Source organism: Tenrec ecaudatus, chromosome 17, assembly GCF_050624435.1.
Source record: "Tenrec ecaudatus isolate mTenEca1 chromosome 17, mTenEca1.hap1, whole genome shotgun sequence".
Taxonomy (NCBI): domain Eukaryota; kingdom Metazoa; phylum Chordata; class Mammalia; order Afrosoricida; family Tenrecidae; genus Tenrec; species Tenrec ecaudatus.
Genome location: NC_134546.1, coordinates 56,137,811 through 56,154,664, shown reverse-complemented (window position 1 = coordinate 56,154,664; position 16,854 = coordinate 56,137,811). Strand labels below are relative to the sequence as shown.

Below are 16,854 nucleotides of genomic sequence, written 5' to 3'. Positions count from 1 at the left end.
CAGGCAGCCCTGCGGTGGCGGTCTGGGTGCATGTACAGGTGACTGTGGGCCCAGAGCTTGGCCCTGCAGCCTCTTCTAGTCCACACCCACTGGCTTCTCAACTAGCATACTGGTCCCCTCTGGGACACCGACTGAGCCAACAGCCTGGGAGAGGCCTCCCATGATTGCCGCAGGACCCAACGTACTCCCTCCCCCACCCTATCTCGACACCCCTCTTTCACCATGCCCCTCAGGGAGGGGCTCTCCATCCTCAGGAGCCGAGTGGACATCATGAGTGCCCGTGGAGAGCTCCAGCGTGGCCCTGGGGTCAGCAGGGCCAGAGGGTTAGCATTTTGGAATTTTATTATGACTGTGTTTGTTTAAATATATATATGTATCTATTTATAGCTCTATGCACCCCGCCTCGGCCCTCCTGGCCCCTAGTTCTTGCCCCCCGCTTTCTGCCTGGTGGCCGTGTAGGGCAGCGCTGTCTGTGTGCTCTTGTCTGACACCGTCTGGGTGCTGCTGTTCCTTGTGACCCGCCGGGTCGGCTCGGGGGCCAAGGCCGGGCCTGAGCGGTGGCGGCCTGACAGTGGAGAGCGCCTCAACTTGTGGGGGGCTGGAGAGGGCTTGAGGGGGCTCACGTGGGGCTCTGTACGGGGAGGCTCAGGAGGCAGGCCGCCCTCCTCCTCCTCCTCAGCGCCCCCCTCCTCATCATCGCAGCACAGTGCATGATAGAGCACTTTGTCACTGAACCGCACCCTCTCCCGCGTGCCTGGGGTCCGCTGGGGCAGCTGGCCTTTAGGGGGGGCGGCGCTGAAGGCTTCCTCGCTGGAGGAGTCCGGGGTCTCCACCCGAGGCCCATTGGGGATGGGCAGGCCGCCGTTCATCAGCCGGTAGTCAGGGCCGGCGCCTGTCTGGGCCAGCTCAGGGCCGTCCACAGAGTCCGAGGGGGTGGACGCATCCAGGAAGGAGCAGAACTCCCAGCTGTCTGAGAGGATGTCGGCTGTCATGAAGTCCAGGTGGCCCAGGTCAAAGGGGCCGCCCACGCCCGCCTTGTCGCTGCTGGAGGTGCTGCTCACAGTGGCTGTGGTCCAGTCGTCCGGCTCCAGCTCAAAGTCAAAGTCGGAGGTCAGCTTGTCGATCTGGCTCACCACCTGGCCAAGGAAGGGGAGAGGAGATGAGAGGGCCCAGCTTGGGTCAGAATTCCTGAGGGCAAGAGCACTTCTCCCACCCACTTCCCACCTTGGCAGGCCAATTCGAGAGCCCACAGCGTGGTGATGGCACTCACCCCAGGAGTGTTTGCCCCAAGGAGGGCTCAGGTTGGGCCAGGCTGAGCAGAGCTGATTCCAGCTGTGCCCAGCGGCCTGCGTGCATCTCCCCAGTCTTGTGGAGGCCTGGGGTGGTGGGGTGGGGTGGTGTGTGTGTGTGTGTGTGTGTGTGTGTGTGTGTGTGTGTGGCTGCCTTCCAGCCCTGAGCCCCAGCTCTTTATACACACCCCTCCCTGAAAGGCAGATGCTGTCCTGGAGGTCAGCCCTGGCAACCAATGCTTGATGTACTTTGGGTTGCGAGGGGGCCATTGAAGAGGGACTGAGGAACCCCTAAGTGAGACTCACTCAGCAAGATGGGAAGCAGCCCACCCGTCCTCAGAGAGGAAAAGCTATGAGGGGTCCCCAAGAAAGGCCCTTCCTGGGCTTCTAAAGCAGCAGGCTAACGGCTGTCTCCTTGGTCTCCCACAGCCTATCGGGACAGGAAGACCAGGGGGGTGGCACTGGTGAGGTTAGCCTCCTCCCTTCCCAGCCCACTGCCAGACTGCCAGACAGACGCAGAGTCACCCTGGCTTTTTTGGGGTGGGGACAGAGTGAGCACTGTGGGGTACACAATACAGAACCCACCAATCCTGGGCCCTGTGCTGGTAGTTACATGGTTTCAGGAGGCTGCTCGGCTGTGAGGTCATTGGGTCCTGCGTGCAAACCCCTCAGACAACGAGGAGGGTGGGCCTGCCTTGGGACACCCCCTAGCCTGGTCCCTGTCAACACAGCATCAGGAAGGAAGATGGGAAGGCCGACGGAGAGGGAAAACCCAGTCAGAGATGCAGGGGGAGGGCAGAGCCAGGTTGAAAACAACCCAGAGCACCAGCAAACTGCAGGGACCCAGAGAGCCAGGGTGCCGTGGGCCCAAAGACAGAGGTGCGCAGGGAGCCCCCCTCGAGAGAGCGGGAGCTCTACAGTCACCAGGGCTCCGCACCTGGGTCAGAGCAGTCAATTAATTAATGAACTAATCAATGCCTTGACTCAGCAAACAGTGACAGAGGACTACTGCTGTCCACGGATAGCCCCAGGGTTCCGCGGGGAGCGAGGGGGGTGACCGTCCCCCAGCGATTGCACAAACTAGGGCAGAAGTCGTGGGGCTCACAGGGCAGATTACTTGGTCAGGAGGCAGACGGCCCAGCGCAGGAGACCGCGGCCATCAGGCCTCACTAGGTCTGTTTCCCAATCTGTAAACGGGGTACAGAAGGGGACAGTTGATCTCCCAGGTCTCTCTCCTCTTTGAGCATCTAGGATTCTGTGCTTTTAAGTGGGACTGAAGAACTTGCTTTTGGGTGTCGATGGCTAGGGGTGCCCCCATACCATGGTCCCAGCCTTAGAGTTGGGGGCACCTAGCTGAGGTCTGTGGAAGAGTTGGGGGGTGTCGGTCAGGATACCGGCTTCCAGACTTCGCTCTGTGTGGCTGTGGGCCAGCTGCATAAGCTCTCTGGACCTCAGCTTCATCCACCACCCCAGGGGTGAGGAGATCCCAGTGGGCCAACCTCATGGCATTCCATGAGGAACACTGGGAAAGAGGGGGCAGTTGAAGGGCCCGTGGATGGTCTGTGGTGAAAGGAATGGCAACCCCCTCCCACACACACATCCTGGAGAGCTCTTGGGGAACAGGCTTCATCCCCTTCTACAAGGCCAGTCAGTTCTCATCGCTGATGACCTCACAGGGGTCCAGTGAGGAGTCTTGGGTGCTGGTCACCAGGGAGCTGAGATCTTGCCCCAAGCTCCCCTTCAGAAATGCACACCGCTGGGACATGCTGCTGGGATTCTGGGCATGAGCAGTCCCCTGTCGTCCAATCAGCGTTCAACTTTGCAGAGTTGCCCCTCCCAGGAGGACTCCACCCACCTCCTATAAGCCCTCACAAACCCCATCTCCACCTGAGGCCTGCCAGGAGCTTTGGCCTAGGATTAAACCAAGCCTGCAGCCATCGTGCTGGCCCCGCGTCACGGCCACTCTGCATGCGTCAGAGTGGAACCGGGTGCCATGGCTCTCTGCTTGCCTGGGAGCATTTTATTTGGAACAAATTCTCGATTCTTGGAAATTGGCAATAACAAGCACAGGGAGGGCTTGTGGGCCTTGAACCTCTGCTCCCTCGGTGTGCACATTTGGCTGTGTTAGCATGAAGGATGCATAAACCAGGCAGTGGACATTGGTGGCAGGCTGTGGAGCATACGTGGTGTGCGTGTGTGTGTTGTTGTTGTTGTTCTGGGCCATGGCAGCGATCCCGATGCATGGTGACCCTGTGTGTGGTGTGTGCAGGGTAGAACTGCTCTGTAGGATTTTCAAGGCTGGAACTTTTCAGAAGCAGATCGATAAATCTGTCTGCTGGCTCCTTAGAATTTTTGATGACTGTTATCTTGGGAAATAGAGCACCAGACACATCTTCCAAGGTGCCTCTGGGCGGACCTGACCCACGAACCTTCAGGTTAGCAGCCGAGCACTGAGCCACTGGCATCAGCAGGGTGAGGGCCCTCCTGTGTCAGCCCACATCGCTCCCTCCTCAGGGCTGTGGATTCGCGAGACCGTGAGAAGGTCCACAGCTAATACGTTCCCGGGTGAGGCAGCTGCTGGTCCAGCGACTAGACTAGGATGCTGGGAATTTCAACCGGTCAAAGATACAGCAGGTCAGGTCTCTGGGGCCTCCAGAGGCTCTCGATAAACTCTGATGCAGCCACTCTGAGCCCTGGTGGCATAGTGGTTATGAGTTGGGCTGCAATCTGCAAGGTTCACAGTTTGAAACCACCAGCTGCTCCTCGGGAGAAAGACAAGGTTTTCTACTACTACAAACAGTTAGTCTCAGAAACTCACCAGGGCAGTTCTACCCTATCCTATAGGGTCGCTGTGAGTCGATGGCAGTGAGTGATCGAGTGAGGTCCCTGAGGGGAAGCACAGGGTTAACACACACTCGGTTGACAATCAGAAGGTTAGAGGTTCAGTTCCACCCAGAGACACTGGACAAGAAAGGTTGAACGATCTACTTCCAAAAGGCCACCACCAATGAAAGCCCCGTGGGGCAGAATTCTCCTTGGACACACACGGAGTTGCCATCCGTGGAGGCAGACTTAATGTCATCTATTTACTTAACCAGTTACAGGTGCGCTGCTCCCTGGGCGTGCGGGGACAATGACAGGGCGACATGGAGCTAAGTGACTGGGCCGGATTGCACACGCCTTGCTGTGGCTCTGCTGGGCCCAGACCTCAGACCCCCTATTGCCCAGTGAAGACAGGCGCTTGAGACCCAGGGCTGGAAAGATCCAGACACACAGAGCAGGGGCCCCACCGGAGCCTTCAGACCTGGATGCACTACCTCAAGTTAATAGGCCCCAGCCTGTCTCCTCTTGGCGACGTCCCTTCCCCAAGTCTGCTTCCTTCCGTGTAAAATGGGGTAACACTCCCTCCCAGCTAGGGTGACAAGGCTTTCACAGGTTTGTCTGAAACTGCAGAGCTGCCCCAACTAAGGGCTTTGAGATCTGGGCACTAGAACCAGACCTAGAATCCTAACCCTGGCCCACTCCTGAGTGCCCACTCCTGAGTGCCTAGAATCCTAACCCTGGCCCACTCCTGAGTGCCCACTCCTTGGTCAGCGTACTTGGCCTGTCTGGGCCTTCGCAAAAGGAGAATTCTAGCAGTGTCGCCGTCCTTGGTAGACCTGCCTGGAGGACTTACTGTCTGTAAAGTACACAGTCCCCAAAGCCATGGTGGTCCCGCGGGCGGTATAAACAGGTAAGCACTCAATTACCAGCCAAAGGTTGGTAGCTCGGACCCACCCAGACAAGCGTGGCCCATCTGCTTCCAGGGTTCCCAGCCTTGAGAAACCTGTGTAGCAGTCTGGCTCTGTACACACATGGGGTGTACCGAGCTGCAGCCAGGCCCAAGAAAGGGGGACAGCTTTTCACCAAAGTGCTAAGAACTCTGGTAGAAAAGTATCCAGGGCCTGTAGCAGCATAAGCATGTGGGAACCCTGGTAGTGTGTGGGGAAGGTATTGGGTTGCTAACTGAAAAGTCAAGCAGTTCGAAATCACCAGCAGCTCCCCAGGAGGAAGACACAGCTTTCCATTCCCGTCACAATGTAGTCTGTGAAACCCACAGCGCCACTTCTACTCTGTCCTACAGGGTTGCTATGAGCCAGAATCGACTCAATGGCAGTGGGTTTGGTTTGAAGTGGGGTTTATTGGGCCTTTCAAACCCCAGCACCAAGGTTTCACTGCCTTTGCTAAAGAAGGGGATCTCCAGACAGAAGAGATTTTAAGCAGAAAGCCCCAGGGCTGAGACTCACGGGTAAGCCAGGCCCAGTGGGACCGGTCCCACCCACTTGATGAAAGCCACAAGCGGGGCTCAGTAAGGGTTGTGATGTGTCCAAGGACCCAGAGCTCGTATGTGGGGCCCTGGGGCTGTCCGCAAGTCCTCCTCTCTCCCTAGGACCTCGCTCCGTGGAGTCAGGGAAGAGGGCAGGCATGGAGGCCCACTGCTACCTGCCTCTCTGCGTTCGATGCCTTGAAATCCACGATTTCTCGCTGGGATTTAATAATCATTTTGCCTACATGTAATTTGGGATTGTCTTGGAGTGCCGGGAAATAATTATATACACAGAAGGAAAGAGAAGGGGAACGATAAAACCCCAGAACTATAGCCCCTCCAAGTGGAAGGATCTCCCGACACTGCGGAACTCATCCAGGTCATTGCTCTTGCTGATGGGGGAAACTGAGGCCCAGAGAGAGCAAGGGGCTGAGTGGAGGCCAGAAGACAGGTGTCCTGGCTCTTGAGCCTGGTCCTTTAAGATCAAGAATCACCTGCCTGGAGGGGGCAAGAGGGAGCCCAAGAGCTGAAGGGCAGTGGGGAGGGCTGTGACAGAACCCTCTGGGCTCCCGGATGGAGCCTGGCCTGGGGGAGTCCCTGGCCACTGACCTGGTCCCAGCCTTAGCCTTGCTCACCTGGACAACTATAGCCACTGCTTAGTTTCTAATTGATTGACAGGACTGGGCCACCCTTATGGTTCCAGCCCTTCCTTGCACCCCAAACCTCTTTGGTTCCCCAAACCAACCCAACCACAAACCTACGCACACAAGGCCTTCCTCTGCAGCTGGCAGCTTCCTCGCTGCTCGGCTGGTCTCTGTAGCCCCTCATACAGTCCCTGCTCACTCTGCCACCCGGTCTCCCCTGGAGGGCCTGCCTTCCTTGGCGATTCATCCAATCACCTCAGAGAAGCCTTCCCGTCACTTTCTCTAACAGAGCACCCTGGCCGCTCCGCTGAGAGGCATCCCTGCGACCCTTCTAGATGCATATGTATAAGGGCCAAGAGGTCTGTATCATGGCGGCGGCAGTCTGAGCCCACCCTCAAAGGAGGCCCTGGTGTACTGTGGGTTACTCAGTTGTACCCACGGGTGGACGGCAAGGCGGCCTGCATCCATCAAGATGCACAGCCCCAGAAACTGGAGGGAGCACTTCCACTCTGTCCTGTTGGGCCCCTCCAAGTCTATGGGGACTCGGTGGCACCTAAGGGCCACAACACGTGGGCTGCTGTCTCCGCACGAGCTGATAAGCCCCAGCTTGGCCCAGGGCCGGGGAACGCTGTGTAAATGCAGCTGCAGGATGGATGGAGGCGTTGAGCTAGAGAGATTCATTAAAAACTGCTGGGGCTTCTCTCCGGCACCCGCCAGTCCTGGGCATGCCAATATTGCCCGGTGCCTCCCCTCCCTGCAGCCCTGGCTAAGTCCCCTCCACAGGAAAGCACTGCTCTATTCTTCAAAGGCTCGAGCGCAGGGGTTCTCAACCTTCCTCAGGCCGTGACCCTTTCATATAGTTCCTCATGTGGTGGTGACCCCCACCAACCATAACATTATTTTTGTTGCTACTTCATCACTGTTGTTTTGCTACTGATATGAATCGGGCCACCCCTGTGAAAGGGTCGGTCGACCTCAAAGGGGTCTCGACCCACAGGTTGCTCTCAAGGTAGGTCTGGGGGCTGTGGAGTCCCAGAACTGGCCTACTGCACCTCTGGCCTCCTCACCTCGCCTGACAAGCTGCTCGGCCCTGCCCTCCCATCCCTCCCAGCTCCCCAGGCAGCAGGTTACATAACTGGGGATCCTGCATTATTTATGACCACTGATTATTTTTTAATTCTGTGATTACGTTATTTATTATCGTCCAGGGGGTGGTGGGGGTGGGATGGAGCTGGCGAGGGGCGGGTGAGTGGTCGGTGATTCACAGTGCTCATCCTGTCACTTGGCCTAATTGGCCAGGGAGCAGCGGGGACCGGGCCCAGAAGAGGCGAGGGAGAGGGGAGGCTCGGAGGGCGGAGGGCGAGAGAGAAATAATAAGAACAAAATCCACGCGAGCCTTGCTGAGCTGCGGGCGTGATGGAGCTGACCCACTTTGGCACAGGCTCCGGGGGCCCCACCCTCCCTGGTGCCAGCTGCTGCCTGGCCAGGACACATTCATCTCACGCCCGCCCCGCCTGCGGCAGCCCCTTGCTGAACGGCCTGCACGATGGGGCAGTCGGAGGACAGCTGGCCTCCTGGCCTGCTTCCTGGGAAAACTGGCTGGGAGTGAGGGGCAATGGAGTTTCTGCTGCTACCCCAGGCTGGAGGAGGGGTGGGCCTGCTGCTTTGCCTTCCTGGGGTCCCGAGACAACATGGGTGACTGCATCCTAGAGTACTGTCTCAGCCCAGAGCCAGAGATGAGAGGGGCCATTAGTAGGTGCTCAGCTCCAGGATCCCCCTTCCCCAGAACCCATTCTGAGTGCTAGCTTGGGGAGACACAGACTGAGGAGGAGGGGAGGTCAGGTACCAGGTTCAAAAGCAGTTCAAACATCTGGGAGCCAAGCATGGAAGCCCTTGACCTGGGATGGTGGGAAATGGAAGAGCGGAGAGCAAATCTCACCCACAGGAAGGGGCCTTAGGTGGAGCAATGATGGAGCACTTGGCTCCTAACCAAAAGGTTGGCAGTTCGAACCCCTCCCCAGGCGCTTTGTGGGAGGGCGGGCAGGCCATCTGCCCCTCTGTAGCAATTACAGTCTTGAAACTCCCCCTCTGTCCCCTGGTGTCACTCTGCTTCGAAGTCAACTCAGCAGCATCCAACCACAGCCATGCACAGGCATGACCTTCCCAGAAAGCCTGTGCACTTCTGACCCAAAACCAAGTCCCCATTCCCTGCCACTGTCCCCACGGCACCTGGCTCCTTCTCTTCCAGTCCCTCCTGCTTTCCTCCTCTTCGCGCACACCAGGCCAGCGGCACTGGCTTCAGCGCCTTCTCTGACATGCCAGCCCATGCTCAGGCTCTTCCCAGGACCCAGGAGAGTCTTTCCCCGGATTTCCATCTGGCATGCTCCCTCTGGTCTGTTTATAAAACCAGCGTATTAGAGACCCTATTCCTATTCCCGCCCCCATTCCTTTGCAGACAAGAGTTGGTGGGGGGAGGCGGCACCTGATACAAGAGAAATGGAGGGGTCCCCTCTAGCCAGGTTCTCAGTCCCGACCTCCATGGCTAAGATCATAGCCAAGAAGCCAGTGTGAAACCCAAAAGCAAGGTCCTGCTGTAGGGCAGGGCCGTGGAGGTGTAGTGGGTTAGACTTGGGTTACTAATCACAAAGTCAGCAATTTGAGCCCACTAACTGCTCCTTGGGAGAAAGCAATGGAGCGTTCTGCTCCTGGAAAGATTTGCAGGCTGGGAAACGCTGGTGGACAGATCTACTCTGCCCTCCAGGGTGACTATGAGTCAGGTCCAACTCTGTGGCCGTGGGGTTTTGTTTGGTGGATGATACGTGGAGCCCAAGATGGTGCTAAGTATTTTGCACACAGTAGCTCACTTCTTGGTGTCTAGGTGGCACGGACTCGGGTGAAGCGTTAGACCACCAGCCCAAAGCTGCAGGCTTGAGCCACCCAGAGGGTACAAGCGAGGCAGGCCTGGTGGCCTGCTTCCTGAAAGGTCACACAGCCTTGAAGACCCAACGGAGGGCAAGACTGCACACACAGGGGTGTCACAAAGGCAGTCAGCTGGAGGGGCACTAACAACGTCATCACCCCCAGTGTATTCTCTTAACAACCCTGGGGCAGGGACGGGGTGACAGTTGTCATCCTCATCTTGCGGATGAAGAACGTCTTTCTGCTCAAGAAGGGGCAGAGCTAAGACGCGACCCTGCGACATCAGGCTGCAGAGCCCATGCTCTTTGCTGTTGTTCGTGCTGCATCTCATCTTGCAGGGAGTTGTGAGGGGCCGGGGCAGAGAGGATCCTTGGTATTGCAGCAGGCTAAGACTTGGGCTGCTAACCAAAAGGTGGGCCGTGTGAACCCACCAGCTGCTCCTCTGGAGAGAAATGAGGCTGTCTGCACCCATGAAGCGCTTCAGCCTCAGAAACCCCAGGGAGCAGAGTTGGAATTGACCCCAGGGCAGTGGCAGAGAGCCGGCAGGCACTGGACTGTGACCCTGGAGTATTGGGGAGCCCGGGAGAGATGAGAGCTAAGTACAGATTGGCTGTCGCATCCCTCTGCAGTTCCACTTTGGCATGCAGAGCACTTTGCCGCTGCGCACCTCACTCAGTCCTTTCCCCGCTCCTGGGACAAGACCTGCTTCATCGTACCCAAGGAGCCGGGGACAGAGCTGTGGCAGGGCCTGGGAGGGTGGAGGCGGTATAACAGAGGGCAACTTAAACCACCTAGGGGTGTGAGTAGGCTCTGGTCCCCTTACTGTATGCCAGGCTCTTAAAAAATCTGTGTAAAATCACCACGAGATGCAAATCATCATTATTCCCTTTTCAAAGAGGAGCGAACTGAGGCTCGGGGGCTGGGACGGGAGGCACTGTGGTCCTCCTGTGAATTTCCAGCGGCCTAGCCAAGCAGATGGGAGGGTCTGTCATGCCAGCGGTGTCTTGGGGAGCGGTGGGGGAGGCAGGGGAGGATGAAGAGCGACCGAGGTATACCTTTTCTCTCTGGTGGCCTGGCCCTCACGCAGCCAGCTGTCTGTGCTGTTCCCCACAGGATGGGCCCTTCATCTAAGTACTTTTCCCTCCCGAGACAAGATCCTGGCTGCTGGGCGCTGAGCTGAAGGCTAGGGAGAAGGGTGTGACTTGGGAGCAGGTGCCTGCCCCTTTTCTGGACCGTGGGTCTACCCACACCTGTTCTGGGAGCACCAGGCAGGGCCAGCTTTGCATGAGGCTTGGCAGCCAAGCTCACAGCTCACCAGGAGCAGGGCCGAGGCAAGCCTTCTCCCCAAACGAGAATCTGGTGCCCCAGCTTGGCCAGCCCCTTCCCAACAAACCACAGGGAGTCAGCTCCAGCCTCTCCTTCTCCTGCCTGGGCCTCCCAGAGCCATGCCTGCCCTGTGTCTGCACTGGCTGCCGCTCATCACCTCATGCCCAGACCCTGCCTGGGGGGTAGGGGAACGCTGAGGCCTGCCCCCCCTCCCAGCTGGGTGCCATTGGCAGCGGGCGGACGGGTGGCATACGGGGTAGACTCTTGTTGCCGTAGCAACCTGCCAAAGTCTCGGGTGGAGGCACATGGCCTACAGGGTGTGTGGGGGGAAGGGATTCGGCTCACTCTGTCCTGGCTCAGGCCCCTGGGCTGGCACGGCTGTGAACAGGAAGCTGTACTGAGGGGCATGGGAGTGGGTGTGAGTGTGCGCAGAGGAGGGAGGGGGGCATCTGAGTGATCCACAAATCAGTCCTCGGGTTTCTGCTCACCCTGCTTCACCTCTATAGGGCAACTCCCTCTACCCCCCACCCAGCATCACAGCCTCTGCTTAAGGGATCCACTTTAGAAGGACTCTGACAACCTGCAGTCAGGTGGACATCAGCTCAGCTGCTAACCCCATCTCCATTAGGAACCAGAAGCCTACATTCCATCTGACCTAGGGAAAATGCACCGCACCCCCGCCTCTGGGTCTCCCTTTACTTAGGTTGGCCTGGGGGATCTGTGAGTTGCTTTACCCCTCTGACTGGCTGGCTGTGCTGGGGAGAGGGAGACAAGGCCTGCCAGGTGCTCTGTTGAGAGTAAGCTCTGAGCTGTAGCCAAGCTGTCACCAGGTTTAGCATGAATACGGGCTTTTCTTCAGCATGCTTCTGAGTCAGCAGTGGTTGGCCTAAGTGTCAGGCCCCTGACCATGGGGGAGACCTTGGATAGCTCCCATGGCCTGCCGGACTCCAGAGTATCTGAGATGGGGGTGGTGGGGTGGTGGTGGTGGTGGTGGTGGTGGTGGTATGTGTGTGTGTGTGTGTGTGTGTGTGTGTGTGTGTGTGTGTGTGTGTGTGTGAGAGAGAGAGAGAGAGAGAGAGAGAGAGAGAAAGAGAGAGAGAGGAAGACTTGGTGGTTGAGGGACAGGGAGGGGCAGGTTATTGCCCTTTGTTTGGAAGTGTGAGGGTATGAGGTTGGAAGGGGAGGGGTTTCTCAGGAGGTTCTGTCCTTTGACTTCCATAGTGGCCTGCTCTAAAGGACTCGGCCTGACCCTGGCCAGCCATGACCTCTCCTTCTCTGCAGCCACAGCCATTCCAACCTGCTGAGGAAGGGCTTCCTGGCCAGTTTCCCAAGGCTACCTTGCCAACCCTCCACTCCTGCCTCAGCACAGCCCACTCTGAACACAGCTCCCTCCTGACACCCTGGGCCCCCTGGTGCTTGGGTCAGGCTGGAATGCTTTTTCACCAGCCTGGAGTTGATGCCCACCTTCACACCAGCCTCCTCGGTCCTCCTGGAGCCCCTATCCACCCTGCACAGCTGGCAGGGGAGAGCTTGGGCCCATAACTCGAGCTCAATCACACTCCCTGCCATCTCTGCAGGGGCCCTGGTTACAAGGAGTGGAAATTTGCCTAAAGCCCACCTGGCTGGCATAATGGCACCCAGTGGGCAAATTCAGGCCAGCGACTCAGAACGCTGGTCATGCATTTTGGGCTCGAACACAGCCCAGGGGGCAGGGCCGAGGACATGTGTACCTCATTACTCCGGCAAAGTGGGAAGCAGTAATTAAACCAGGCTCCACTCAGAGAGACAGAGAGGGGCCCAAACCGACCCAGCATCTCTCAGTGACTTTTCAGTCTTGGCAAAAGCCTCTAGAATGAGAGCATGGGGACGCGTCCTCTGAGGAGAGATGCTTGTCCCTGCTACCGTACAAGGGGAACTCTGATGCCCACCAGCAGCTCCAGGCCCACTGCAGCCTGGGCCAGGGAGGGCGCAGCAGTCTCTAGTTCAGTGGTTCTCAACCTTCTTAATGCCTCGACCCGTTAGTACAATTCCTCATGTGGTGGTGACCCCCCAACCATAAAATTATTTCCATTGCTACTTCATCACTGTCATTTTGCTACTGTTATGAATCAGGCAACCCCTGTGAAAGGGTCAGTCGACCCCCAAAGGGGTCACGACCCACAGGTTGAGAACTGCTGCTTCTAGTTCTCAGCTCAAAGGGTGTTGAGACAACACATTGAGTTGGGCTTTGAGTGGTACGGGCTGCCCAGTAGAGCCATCTCCACTCTCTTGAAGGGGGTTCAGGTGGGGGCTTGTGACCAGGGCAGAGTCTGGGAGTCAGGCAGTGGGGTCAAGGGTCGGTCTAGGCTCGAGAAGAGAGTGCCCTGCTCAGAGCCTGTGGTGAATTCGACCCTTGACTCTCTCAGCGTTAACCACTGAACTACAGACCACTGAGTCCAAGCAGCCTCAGCAATGCCAGGTGCTTCTGGTTTCTGCAACAGAGATTTGGGGAAGGGGGACCAAGAAGGGAGGCACCCCACTGAGTGACACACACGCACACAGGGCCCTGAGTACAGACACAAGCTGACACACGTGTGGGTACATTTTGGGGCCAAGCCCAGGAAGGCGGGTGGAGGGTATATCTTCCTGCCCGCTGTTCACCCCTCACTCACCTCCCGCAGCTCCTTGGCCACCTCCTTGAGCTCCCGCAGAATGCCCTCCAGCTGGCCAATGACCATCTTCATGCGCTGTCGAATCCGCTCCCGCTCACCGCCACTGCTGGGGTTGTCACTGGGCTGCCCGAGGTCCGGGGTGCCCCGAATGTTCATCCTTCACCACGTGGCTGTGGGCCTGCCCATACTCCCCCCAGCCGGGCACACACTGCGTCTGCCTCCACGGAGCCCCCCTCAGCTGGGCAGAGCTCCACATCTTAACGGCCCCCCAGCCCACCCTGGTCCTGGGTGGCCCTCACCCAGCCCCTGACCCCCACCCAAACCCCCAGCCTCCCCTGCCTCTGGGTGGGGAATGGGACACCCAAAGGGGCCAAAGTCTGGCAGAGAGGGTCAAAGGGAAGATGCAGGGGCACAGGAGGAGGGGCCCTGGAGCCCAGGAGTGGTTTCTCAGACTTGTCCTGCCTGGGGATGTGCAGAGCTGATCCTGGCTGAGCCTAGACACTGAGGCAGGGGGATGGCACAGCAGGGCCTAAGGGTAAGAGGTGCCCTTGGGATGGGGGAGGCAGCAGGAACCCCACCCCTTCACAACTCCTAGGGAGGTGGGAAGGCAGAGGTCTGACACCCGCAGGGGGGTAGAGTGGCTGGGGTCTTCCAGGTGTGGTGGGAGCTCCAGATGTGGGCAGTTCTGGGAAGGGAGCTGGGCTGGAGGAGGGCAGCCCCCTGCAGAGAGAGCGAGCCTGGCGTCAGCCCTCCCAGGCTGCAGCACCAGCCAGCAGCGCTGCTGCCTCCCTCCTTTCCTCTGCCGGCACCCTCGCTTCCAATGGGGCTTTCTCTTTTTTCCTTTTTTTTTTTTTTTGGTGGGGATGGGTGGCAGAGGCAGATGGTCTGCTGTTCGACTCCTCCTCTAGCGGGGCAGGAGGGAGCCCCTGCTTCCAAGGTTGAAGTCCTCAGCCTGCGGTGGAGCATGCTTGCGGCGGCCCCCTCCCCCAGCCAGGCCTGATCCCGCAGGTTCACTGGGCGCCTCTCTGTCCTCTGTCCTCCCCCCTGGTGCCCCAGGGTGCCCTGGTTCCCAGCAGAGCCTCCCTCCCCCAGCCCTGCCTTCCTTTAGAGCCTCCACTTCCCGGACTCACCGAGGGTGGGGGCGGCCTTCCCTCCAGGCAGTGTCGGGGGGCCAAGCCCCAAGGCGAGGTTGGGGGGCCCCCAAGGTCCCCTAAGGCGGGCTTCTCTCTCTGGACCCTTCGGCCACTGGCCTCAGGGAGGTCCTCCGAGCCGCCGCCGGAGACATCTGGGCGGTGGGAGGGGGCGGGGCCTCCGCGCTCCAGGGAAGGGGGCCCGACGAAATCTGCCCCAACCCCAGCCAGACGCCCGGCAGGGAGGGCGAGGGTCCGGCGGGCTCGGGGCTCCGAGGCCACAGGTGACCCGGGCTCACAGCGAACGATGTGACGCCGGGCTGGTCCCAGTGCTGAGCCAAAGTCTGAGGGCTCGGGGGGGTGCGCCGGGATCCCCCCTCCCCGGCCCACGCCTGGTCTTCCTGGGCTCGACACCGTCCGGGCTTCACTCTGTCCAGCCGGGCTCTCCGGGTGCGCTCTCCGCCGGGGCTGCCCTGCCCTGCGGGGACTGAGCTGCCACCGCCAGGCTCTCGAGAGGATGCGCTCGGCGCGGACCCGGGATCCGCGGCGGCCGCGAGGGTCCGCTCAGTCCCGCCCGGGGTCCGCCCGGGGTCCGCCCGGCGCGAGAGCGCGCTCGGCGCTCAGTCCGCGCCCGGGGAGGTCCGGCTCCGCGGGGCCCGGGGGAGGGGCGGCGTCGGCCTCCGGGGAGCGGTGCCGCGGGGCCCGGCCGAGAGCGCGCGAGGCTCGGGGCCCGGCGCGGCTGGGTTCGGCGGCACGGGCGCGGGCGGGCGCGGCGCCCAGCGGAGGCGCGGGGGAGAGGGACGCGAGGGGCGTGCGGCGGGCCCGGGGGGGCCGGGCGCACGGGCTCCAAGCCTCCGCGCCGCGCGCTCGCGGCCCACCGCCTCGGCGGCCCCCGGATGCTTGGTGGCCACCAGTGGGGCAGAAAGGAGCCGGGTCGGGCTGGGCCTCCCGCCTCCTCCTCGCCCCTGCCCTGCCCCGCCGGGTTCTCGGGCCCCGGCCGGCTCCCGGAGCGCCGCGGCGCCGCGCTGTCCGCCCCCCCGCGCGCCCCCGGCCCGCCCCGCCGCCCCCAGCCGGACTGGCCGCCCGGGCGGGCGCTGGCTCCCTCCAAGGCCGCCCGGCTCGCTCGGTTCCGCTCGCCGCGGAGCTGGCAGGGAAGGGGCCGGCCCGGCGCTCCGGGAGGGAGCTTTTAAAGCGACACACACGCCTCCCAGCGCTGAGCGCCGAGCGCGCCAGCCGGGGGGTCTCGCCACCCGGGTGAGTGCCCGAGGGTCCTGCGTTTATCGGGCTGGAGGCGGCCTAGCCAGGCCGGACTCGCACTTGGACCGATCTCGGGTGCGGAGGGACAGCGGACTGGGACTTGACTCCGTTTTCTGTCCTACGGGTCCAGACACCCACTTCTCCCTTCCCTTACGAAGGTGCACCCCAAGCTACCCTTTTGGCAAAGTTCTCCTCGTTCGGACCCTCCCACGACGCCTTTCATGCCTCCAAGTGTCCAAGCCCTGGCCGTAACCAGATGCAGCCAGCCTTTATGGAGCAGGTGCCGTGTGTCAGACTCTGGACAGGTGTGTGTTAGACAAAGGTCGCCTCACCCCGTTATTTGCTCATCTACTCAGTGCGAAGCGAGCTCCTGCTGTGTCTCAGGACCCAAAGTTGGCGGATGCTGGTGGGAGATGTACCATTTCAGGAGGCTCTGGCTGCGCAAGGGAGACAGCGGGAGTAAGCAGAGCTGTTAGGTGCAAACACAAAGGGAAGTCCTGGGACCAGGTTCTAGCACCCAGGCCCAACCCAGGTCAAGGTTCTCCAAGGAGACGCCCCTGGGCTGAATATCCAAGGAGAAGTAGGAGTTACCCAGGTGACTGGCTGCTGCGGCGTGGGGGAGGTGGAGATGAACATTCTAGACGAGGAGGTGGATGAGATAAAAACGCTCAGAAGGGAGTGGGAGTCGGGGTGGGGGGTGTTGAGTCAACTGTGGCCTTTTAGAGATACCACTGTGACAGCTTTGTGAAGGAAGACCAGATCATGGAGAAGCCGGGTTTTCTTGGGAGGCCAGTGGGACTCTGGTGTTGGGGGAAGCAGGTCCTGCTGGCCTGCTGGAGAGAGCCATTTCGGGCCCCATGGGTAGTGGATTTGAAGGTTAGGTCAGAGGACCAGGAAGGGGACTGTCACAAGCATAGAGTCGAGAGCATGGGGCTGAGTGGCAGTAGGGTTGGAGAGGAGGGGACAACTTGAGAGCAATAATTGAGAAGGGGGTGGGCACCAAGAGACCCAGCAGGGTGGGTCTAGGATGAGTGGAGCTTCTCAGTTGGGTGGCCCAGGGAGATGGTGGCAGCAACCACTGAGTTAGGGAACAGAGGGGGCAAACTGGTCTTGGGGGGGTCTGAGGGATGAGGAGACCAAGAAGACATGGCTTGCGAGTGATTTCACCCCTCTCCCTCTCACTTGAATCATTCTTAGAAAGAGATTTTACACGAAGAACATATCGACCAATAGCAAAGCAGTAGATCCAGGCTGGGGCCTTGGTGTCCACGAGCTTCATGGAGGAGGAGCAGGAAAGGAGTTTGAAGAACCAGGAATGGTGGGACGGGGGTG

At 59.8% G+C, this 16,854-nt stretch overlaps 1 protein-coding gene across 2 annotated transcripts; it reads right to left on the bottom strand.

Annotated features, from left to right (window-relative positions):
- Positions 1-332: 332 nt before the first annotated feature.
- Positions 333-15,388, bottom strand: INSYN1 (inhibitory synaptic factor 1). Of its 2 annotated transcripts, none has more exons than XM_075535666.1 (3): positions 14,266-15,388; positions 13,136-13,855; positions 333-1,136 (listed from the first exon to the last, which is right to left on the bottom strand). In XM_075535666.1, the coding sequence occupies exons 2-3, from the start codon at positions 13,289-13,291 to the stop codon at positions 420-422; spliced, it is 873 nt and encodes a 290-aa protein (XP_075391781.1). In that variant the 5' UTR covers positions 13,292-13,855; positions 14,266-15,388; the 3' UTR covers positions 333-419. The 2 variants fall into 2 exon arrangements, with proteins under 2 accessions (XP_075391781.1, XP_075391782.1); XM_075535667.1 differs by lacking the exon at positions 14,266-15,388 and adding an exon at positions 4,108-4,175 and having other exon boundaries at positions 13,136-13,275.
- Positions 15,389-16,854: the final 1,466 nt, after the last annotated feature.

What these genes read in the sequence shown, in the direction of transcription:
- INSYN1 (XM_075535666.1), bottom strand. Translation starts at nt 13,291, where the DNA reads ATGAACATTCGGGGCACCCCGGACCTCGGGCAGCCCAGTGACAACCCC. An exon ending in TGGCCAAGGAGCTGCGGGAG is followed by an intron (nt 1,137 to 13,135) that starts GTGAGTGAGGGG and finishes TTCCTTGGCCAG; the next exon opens with GTGGTGAGCCAGATCGACAA.